Source organism: Ptychodera flava, unplaced genomic scaffold (assembly GCF_041260155.1).
Source record: "Ptychodera flava strain L36383 unplaced genomic scaffold, AS_Pfla_20210202 Scaffold_30__1_contigs__length_3116999_pilon, whole genome shotgun sequence".
NCBI lineage: Eukaryota > Metazoa > Hemichordata > Enteropneusta > Ptychoderidae > Ptychodera > Ptychodera flava.
The window spans coordinates 450046-460231 of NW_027248352.1; the positions used below are offsets into that span (position 1 = coordinate 450046).

The 10186-nt window shown below is 37.2% G+C and overlaps 1 protein-coding gene across 1 annotated transcript; it reads right to left on the reverse strand.

The window, feature by feature from the left end:
• Positions 1-227: 227 nt before the first annotated feature.
• Positions 228-8924, reverse strand: LOC139127309 (tripartite motif-containing protein 2-like). The gene is made up of 3 exons (XM_070693228.1): positions 8856-8924; positions 7685-7773; positions 228-5610 (listed from the first exon to the last, which is right to left on the reverse strand). Exon 3 carries the CDS (start codon positions 5132-5134, stop codon positions 3329-3331), a length of 1806 nt encoding a protein of 601 aa, XP_070549329.1. The 5' UTR covers positions 5135-5610; positions 7685-7773; positions 8856-8924; the 3' UTR covers positions 228-3328.
• Positions 8925-10186: the final 1262 nt, after the last annotated feature.

Consider the following 10186-nt stretch of genomic DNA (forward strand, 5'->3'; position numbering starts at 1 on the left):
TGATAGTTATGCAAACAATGGAGACACTGTGGTTACCAAAATATTCCCGTATATCTAGGCTTTCAGAAAATGTATACTTTACAGGGGTTCTGAGCTTATTAACCGTTAGAGAATTGTTAGATTAAAAAGGTCAAATTTCTTGTCTTGGAACCTTAAATCTTCATCAGATCCATGCCAAGACGAATAGCATAGTGGGTAAAAGAATAATGAGAGCCAGACTAAAAATAATGATGAATTCAGTGTATTTTGCCACTTAAATGAATCAACATATTCCTCGAAGAGTAAACTACATTTAGGTACTTACTGATTGTGAGCAAGATACAGATATTGTCTGGTTAAACTGAAATACTTTAAAGTCAGCTTTGAGTTCACATTGCTGTTTGAGTAAGAGCATACGCATAATTTGCGGCACTATGCTTAGAATATCCTAATAAAATTTCCAAACCACGGTAACAATACTGATAGAAACTTCACCAATGCTGTATAATATTCATCGAAACAATATTGAATGTTTTGCCCGAGTAGTATTTGCATTTAAATTTGAACTCGGGGGTATGTCATGGCTGAGATACTGTTAAATTATAATTGAGAAACAGGGATACTTAAGTCAATGAGAAGGTATCTGACTTACTGAGAAGGCATAAAAATATAATAAAACATTCAACACCGCAACAAGATTACTCTCGAAAATATCGATTTCAACTATTCAATCCACGTGAACAACGTTGAATATATTGGTATTGAAGTATTGGTAGACCACAGGCGGCCCAATCACTATTAATAAGCTTATTATTGAGTTTTTCTCAGTTTTCTCTGTCACTGTCAGTCCCTCTCCTTTTCTTCATGCTCTGACTGATCGTAGTAAATAAAATAATGACTATATAGCCTAACCTATAGCCTCTTGACTCTTTATTTATTTTACACCCCATTACAAGGACGTTTATCTCTCATGTACACATCTTGTAATTAATTTCTCAACACAACTAATTATGCTGATCCGTGGACTTATCAAGGGTTGGTCAACATTGCAAAGATAGAGATGTAACCTTTCCTATCTTTCGCGATGTTGACCAACCCGTAAAATCCCTGATAAGTCCACGGATTAGCATTATTAGTTGTGTTGACTTATTAATTACAACATGTGTGTATGAGAGATATACGTCCTTGTAATGGGGTGTAAAATAAATAAAGAGTCACAGAAGCTAGGTTAGGTTTTATAACCATTTATTTTATTTACTCCGAGCATGAAGAAAGGGAGAGAAAATGATAGCGAAAACGGTCAGAAAACTCAGTAATAGTGATTGGGCCGCCTGTGGGTGACAAGAACTTCAACAACAACGTTTATGACTATCACAGATGATATTAATATCTTGGTATTGAAGTACGCAGAGTACATCCAGGATCAAAATACGAAAGAAAATTAGAATATAAATTGAAAATAAAATGACTTATATCTCGTTTTGAGATATCTTCATTAACACTTGCTTAGTTACATTTAATCAGTTCTTCACATGATTTCAGTGACAAAGAGATATTTGAATCCCAGATATTCATGGCATTTCGTACTGCTTTTTTGTACACATTGTTATTTAAATTCCAGTGCATTTCGACATTCACTTCAAATACAATGTCATGGTCACTATATTCATGAAAAACTTATCTGTTTATCGACATACGTTTACCGTTGAACAGATACACAGCTACCACCACTCTGCATGCTCTCAATAAAATCAACGACCGGTCCAGTCTACAAATACCTTGATGCAATGGTTCTGACCGTCGGTAACGATCACTTTCCTTGTACCGTCACTGCTTGGACAATACCCCTAGACGATTTAAATTGTCTTCATCAATATCAATACGATACATGATTGGCCATGTATGTCAAACTTTTGGATTTTGTTTCCAAATGCATCGGCTACATAGACAAAGTTCTCCTTGCCATCAGGTCCGAATGAACGAACGAAATGATTGCTTCCATCAAACACCTGTACACGATGATTATTGCAGTCAGAAACGTATACTTTTCCCTCACTGTCAAAATCAACTGAATCGGCGCTTCAAATTGACCTTCCCTTCTTCCAAAACCTCCAAATGAATTGATGTATTTGCCATCTTGTGTGTACTTCCTTATATAGTGCCCATCTTTGTCTGTGTCTTTACCCTTCCATCCCAGTCAGTTACGTAGACAACACCATTGTGTGGATGGATTGCAATACCGATAGGATGTCGAAGTTCAGTTTGTTCGAATGATATCATGAACTTTCCTTTGACATCACTTGCTACAATTTGCTTAATTTGCTAACTAATAAATAGATGACTTTCTTCAGATATTGGTACATCCCACGGTTCAAATTTGTTCTCAAACTGAGTAAACGAGAGCATTCTCACCATTTTACCATCAAGGTCAATAACCTGTATTGTGTGGTTCTCGCTATCGGCTATACAACCAGATTTCCATCTTTAGTAAATGCTATACCTCTAGGATTGTTGAAGCAGTTGTCTTTTTTCCCTTTTTCCGAAGAGTCTTCACCAATGGCAAGAGAATTCTTACGTCAAATGGTGAGCCGGGTATTGCTTGACCGATATGATATCGAAACTTTGTAATATCCGACCACCTCTCCATGAACTGTCACTGTGTGTGTCCCATCACTATTTTCAGTCACTTTAACATCTTTGTAAGATCCATCTGGTAACGTCAAAGTCACTTTTACCTTCTGATTCGGATTCACGGCCTTACCCCTGCGGTCTCTGGTTGTAATCAAAAGGTCAACACTTTGACCTTTGATCAGTCTCTGAGGAACACCATCAACCGTACACTGTGTGATACACACATCGCTCCGCAGAACGCCGACCAGATCGCCACGCTTTCCATCGTCGCACGGTTGAAATTCAATAATTTCTTTTTGAATGACGTAAGCGTCCTCCATTTGCATCAGTACTTTGATATATTTTGGTTCAAATTTGTCATTACTGCCATCAGTTCGACTGCATTCTTGTGATGTAAAGTAAGCATTTCAATATAGCTTATCATGCTGACTAATTTACCGCATTTAATCAGAAGTTCATCGATATCACTTTGAATATCTGATACTTTAGCAATGTATTGTTTCTGTAGATCTTCAAGAAGAGTGGTCTCTTCTAATTGCACTTTTTCATGAGTTGTTTTTGCTTTTCGGGAAATATTCCTGACTGTATCTCTACATTTCATTTCAAACTTATTGTGTAACAACTCTCCCTCTTTTCTACGTTCCCTTGCAACTGTTGCTTGCTTATTTAAATCTGGATAAATTCAACCAACCTTTTTCTGTAATCGTCTGAAACGATTTTAAGAAAAGTAATTTGTGTGTTCTTCTTTTGGATGGACACTTTCTATGCAGGCTGAACATATTGGTGACTTGCATGTGTTACAATATAAATTTATCGGGTACGCCTTATGGTTTTTACAATATGACATTGTTTGCACTTTGGTTGGGTCATCGGAGCGAAATTTCTTATATTCTTCTATCGTGAGAACGCACTCATCGGTTGCCAATGTCTTTTTTGTTGTGTTTTTGACTGCTTTGCTGCATTCGGAACAGCATAAATCTATTTGACGCCAAATACAAACATGTGTAGCTTTCACTATATTGCAGATGGAACATATCCCATTCAGCACAACATAGTCATTTGTAGTTGGCGGCACTGTATCTGACAGTGATTGTAAGTATATGTTGTTCGGGAATCCAGATACTCCAACATTGGTGAGTTGGTATGATTCTTTGCAAGAGGGACAGTCAAGTCTGTTACTACTTTTCTTGCGTAAAGAGTGTAAGCATTTCTCACAGAATGTATGGTGGCATGGTAGGATCTTCGGATTTATAAATCGCTCAAAACAAACTCTGCATATTAGAAAATTGGCGTTGATTAGTTTTGGTACACTATCTGGTAACACGGCCATTTCTAGATTATTTCCAAGGGGCTTACTTTCTGTTTTGAGAACATTCCTGGAATTTACGACTGTAACGTTGATTTTTGATGTAGCGGCTGGGCCTTTGTTTTCAGGGTCAGCAACACTGGATTCATTTGTTATGTTGATCAGTTCTCCTACCAGCGATTCTGTTTTCGCGGCTGGGACGAAATCCACTTCTCCGTGGTCGATGTCTGGTTTCTGTTCTAAACCTTCCAATTCTCGAATACATTCAGTTACGCTCTCTTCTGATGACATAAGCTGGGTTGCATTCTCGTGTTGACTGACAAATTCTAAGTAGTTGATCATGCTGACAATTCTACCATAACGAAAGTGTAAATCGTCGTTGTGGATTTTTTGGTGTTTTATACTAACATCGTATTCCTCTGTGACTTCTGTCTTTAATGAATTTTCCTCTGCTGTTATTTTCGTTATCAAATCAGCAGCTTTCGCTGTTATCTTCGCTTTCTCGGCCTTAGGCTTTTCATTATAAAATTCTAAAACCTTGATTGCTGCCCTTTTACTCTCATCGATTTTGTCGGCTTTTTCCTTCAGTTTTCTGACATCTGCTGATAATTTGCAGTTATGGCTCTTATTAGGGTGTTCGAGTACCGTACACTCAGAACATATTTGGACTTGACAGGTGACACAGTTTGCACGGTTATCTTTGCGAGTGTCAAAGTATTGGATTGGTAGAACAGCCGAGAGATTCTTAGACATTTCTTCTTTATACTGTTCCAATGTAAAAACGGTATTCTTAGAGGCTATTCTCGCTTTTCTATGCATCTTTGCGCATTGTTCGCAGAATTTTTGCAATTGACAATCCAAACATATGTGTGTGACGTCACCATCTTCACAGATTTCGCATTTTATATGATTTTCTTCGCTCTCATTTGATTCTGTTGGCGTTTTCTGCATTTTTTCCAAGAGCGAGTTCATGAAAATGTTGTTTTCCAGACCTTCAATTCCATCGTCCGGCAGTTTACATGGCATTCTGCACGTTGGACAGTCAAAATAGCCATCACTCTTCTTCACAACTCTTATTAAACATTTCTCACAAAATACATGGTGGCAGGGAAGAATCTTCGGTCGCTCATAACGCTCTATACAAATGGTACACGTAAGAAAATCTTCATTTATTTCTTGTACAAGTTCTTCGGTTGTTTGTGAAACTGAAGCAGCCATTATATTTTGCTCTTTTCTTCAAACTCTCTGATTACTTCTACTTAATCCATTCTTCAAACTCTCTGATCAGGTCACCTCACGTTCTCCGGAGGCAGTTTTATGTATTTGAAACTTGCTTTCGAGTATTTTGCGTTTTTCTATCTACATACCTCAAGATCATTGATTAGTTTTTGTTTTATTTCAATATTTGTCTCTTTAAATGACCTACACGTTCTGCCGACTTACTTGTTTGCTACCGTCTCTTTGCAATAAGAAAAGTCTTATATATGTTGACAAGAGTTTTGTCACAATAAGATTGTTGGTACACAGGTTATCGCTGGTTCCGTAACTTGTTCACTCCTTGCCTGAAATCGGCCCGTTCTCAGTGGTACTCTGGTTGACAAATTGCACCCGAATGCCGATGACCTTTGCGTTTTGGGAAAACTCTATTGACCCTGTCTTCTGTTTAGTGTACTCGGATGAGTGCATTCCAAAACCTGATAAAATGAGGGTAAACAATTACGAAGTAAACAAAATGGCCGTCTTTGTGCATAATGATGAAGGGCAAATGTTTCAGTGTAATCGATTAACCATAACCCAAAACTTTATGATACAGATTTTAAAATATGGATTTTCTTCTTGTAAGATACGCGAGCTTTATTCTCTTGATATGCGCATGAATGTATGTAAATGTTTAGTTTACCTCCAGTATCCACCTGAAATCAACGTTTGCACTTTTGACCACTCACTACTCTCACCATATATCTCGTCATATTCTTCTACAGCTTAGATCATTAGTAGGTTATTGAACACGTATCGCTTGATGTCTATTAATCCATGTCCATATTAAATTTACCTCTACATGCTTCCCGATAACAGATTTACTGGTAAGCCCTTGGTTGCACTTCAAATCTTCAGCGAAACGTTCATATGCTGCACTGTGTAATAACAGAAGCGACAATTTGGCAATAAAATTTATAATATTTTGCAACGATGGCAATGAATAGCCTATGGCTGTCTTTTGTTGACACAGAGTCTAACTGAGTACCAAATTCCTAAAGAAGTTACATAATTTTGGGGTGACGTTTACTTGTTCCATTGCCCTTCTTTTTTCATAGAGATTTAAAATTCACAGATTTTGTAAGTCGTCACATGTTGTCTTAGTGTGCAGTGGTAAGGTTATCAAACGAATCGAAAGAGTATACAAAAGACGCCGTTGGTGGCGTCCACTCATGTCGCCCCTTGCCGCTCCATTGAAAGACGGCTTCGACAACAAGCAGTACAAGCGCAACTCAATTTTAATACACCTAATCCATACAAAAAGATTTCTTAGTTCGTTTAAAACGCGAAAAACATACACGTTTGTCAATGTACTCCTTCAATAGGTGTTAACATTTCGTGCTCAGAACTTAGCGACCGTTCTCCGTCGTAAATTATACAAATGGGGATTTTTCGAAGTTAAAACACCGCTATCGAGCAACAAATTCATAGATCACATACATATACCCGTGTCACTCCACTCTTGTGATGTTTACAGAATAATATATTAGATCGGATTTTTTAAAATAGCGTCGATAATGACAGTAAACGTTTCGTTTTGTCGTTTTCCAAAACTTCATTAACAACTTGCGAGTAAACAAGCTAAAACAATGGTCGCCACTATCAGTCTATGATGCCGTTTTGCCGACATAAAACGTTGAAGGGATGCCAAGAACAATGATATTTCGGATAGCTAGTTATAGTATAATGCAGTATCATAAGTTGAATGTTGTTATGTTTTGCTATCTACCAGCCCATTAGATATTTCCCAGCGGTATATAAGGCCGAACAAAAAAACTTTGCAGTTCCGATAACCCGACCTACCCTATTTTTACCTGCCGACCCTAAACTTTTTAAAGCTACGTAAAATCGGAATTAAAATAAATGAAAAAAAACTGTAAAATCACACGTTCGTTACTTGGCATTTGATTTTTGCTTGAACGAGGTTGATTTTTTTGTTTTTATTCCTTTATGATATATTTTTTTCTGGAAAAGTTGTGGCCACTGTTTGACCGCCCTGACCCACTGAAAAATACATAGTCAAAAATAAAAATATTTTGGAAAAAATAAATTTCTGCCGACCAACCTACTCCTATTTTCGAAAACCATGTTTTCGAAACAGCACAGTTTACTTTTTTGACTAAGTCAATTGTTTTATCACGAAGAAAATCCTCAACGTTAATGATCAGTAGTTGTAACGAATGAAGGGGATGAGGGTGGACAAAAATATTTAAGTACAGTTTTCTTTGAAATACTACACAGGGGTGGATACTATAGGCACAAAACACAGTTCAAGCTTGTGTTCTAAATGTTTGATATAAGATACTTATTAATGAACTTACTTATAAATTTGCTTGCTTTTCTCTCTGATAAATATAGCCTTCTTTCTCACAGTTGAAGTAAGCTACTTTTCCATGTGTTAAGAATGTACTATAAAGGAGATGAAAATCATTAAGTTAACTGTAAGTTGTATTGCTGTTGCAATGTTATTATGACATACGAAATGTATAGACATTGAAAGTGACTTCTTACCGTCGGTAGTGAAATATGGAAGCCGTATATGCAGCGTGATTGTTGCCGAAATCCACTCTGGCTTTTGATTCCTACGAAATGGTGTCTTTCTGTTGAGAAATATAAGGAATGTCTCTTGTTTGAGACGCCAGAATTATACGTTGGGCGGGAAAAATTCCAAACACGACTGTCATAACGACACTCTTTGAAAATTCGAAATTTGTAATAGAAAGAGATTAAAAGAAAGCCTTTCTTTTTTTGTTGATGTCACATTTTGAACGCTATACGAAGAAATCTCTCAGCGAATTTCAGACCTATAAGGTGAGTTCAGTGACACTAGTAATGAAGCAATGAGAAGTGACTCAAATTAGTGAAACTCGGTTCTTAATTGAAGTTCTGCAAAGGTTATGACAATAGTGTATGAACGAGTGATTTCCCTTCATTACCTCGAGATTGAAACTTAAGCGGCTGTACTTGCAAGATGGTATGGAAGACACAGGTTTTCAATTTGTAATCAACCATTCTATCAAAACTTCACACCTCTCTTTGTTGGTGTTGCTCAGTGAAGTTTATCGATCACTTAGCATTACTCAATGCCTAATACAGAATGGGAACTGCGACAAGAGGCTTCTCTAACTGTCCAACGGTCATGGCTTTATCAGGTTTAAGATACACTAAGTTAAACGATAAAGAACTTGCTACGTAATGGTTCATATAAGGGGATAAAATAGACAGTCTGTAAAATGATAAAGCCTGAAATGATTTGAGGCCGTACAAATCGGTGAAATGAACGCCAAAATTACGTGTTCGGCTCTGCAAGGATAAGATATATCTCTATCTTGTATACGTTCATGTTGTGTGAACTTCACCCCACACCTACCCAATCCCTGCGTAGCTTTCGGCCTTGAGAATTACAGTTTCTCGTTCTTTAATACGACCATCTATCCGCCGCTATTTTGTTTAAGTAGCATCCTGCTAAAATGCTGTAATAAGGAAGCCATACTCTAGCGTATTATAACACGCAATTTATAACATTTTGCATATACGGTACAATTGGCTTAGTATGCGAAGTCGACACTAAATGCCACATTATTAGCCATGGAAACACGGGAGAAGTGGTTAATGGAAGCTAAAACTGTAAAATGAAGGTATAGGTACATTGAAATTAGGCTTTCCATTACTGTGTACTCACTGTTTATGCGCACTGCGAAGGTCAGTATTTAGTCTTCACGCTGTAAGAGCTTATGGTTTGTTCTATTCTCAACGTAGCTGATACTGGCATTCTGTATAATCAACGTCTCCTGATGTCGCGGTATGTTGTCATGTGATAGGTGTTTCTATCAATCGTCAAATGATTTGTAACCTGATAGGCGTGTCTATCGCATAAAAAAACGATCTATTCTGTTCACAATTCATATCAGTACCATTACGACAGCGAACTTGTGACACCCCCTCTCTATCGATAATGGCAGCAGTCTCGTTCATCTTCCGTAGTGTTTAGGAGCATTGCTAATAATTGTTCGAGAGCGGGTCATTCGAACCGGCGCCGTCACTAAATTTAATCCGCGCATACTGTAGCTTTGCTACATTTAAACTATGTTAATCGCACTTCCTGCCACCTGTTCACTGTCTTTTTTTGCTCTTATTGTATGTTTTAAAGTGCTTGATTAATCTAATCAAATAAAAAACACGCAAACACACAATCACAGACAAAAGCGGTAACAATAAGGATATGCACACACAAGTTATTAGCCGCTCTGAATCACTAGAGTATGGCAATAAAAAGCGCATTCGTCCGCTGAAAATTTGATATTGAAATCTCATCTAAAGTGCTATTTCTCTGTATGTTGAAGTCCATAGCACAAACTCTCAACATTATTTTCCCTTAGAAAAGCAGATATATCTTTGCACATACATGTGAATGTACTTTACAATAAGGGCATTGCAAATTTGATTTTGGAATATCGCCCCAAAGTGTTCTATCACTTCATTAAAATACAGAGATGAGAAGGGTATTTTATTTAAGAAATTTAGTTTTGAATTTTGTTATAAAAGTACAATTTCTCTACACGGTGGTACTGACTATGAACAATTTTCCCATAGTGCATTTGTAAATATGTGACATTTGCCGTAAACCTACTCAACTAGTTTAGGGTGATTAGAAGTGCTCAGGTGCGCAATAAATATGAATCAGAATTTCATCAACATATATTACTATGTTATACAAATGGGTCTACTGGTCAAACCTTGAAAATAATACGTATTAAACTATTTGTACCTGTAAGTTGAATAATTTATCCAAATATGTTTTCCCTAGCCCATTGTGTGCTCTTTAAGTCAACTGTTGCTATTATTTCGCTGAGTTTACCTTTTTTTCTCACGCAACATTATATGAGGACATTGATAAGTTGTTCAAAGTGCAGCATCTTCGAAAATACCTGCCAAGACCTCGCCCAGATGCTCGCCGCCTCAGCTTCTCACCGAAATACCTCTACACCAGAAACTGTCCCTAAACAAAGTAAT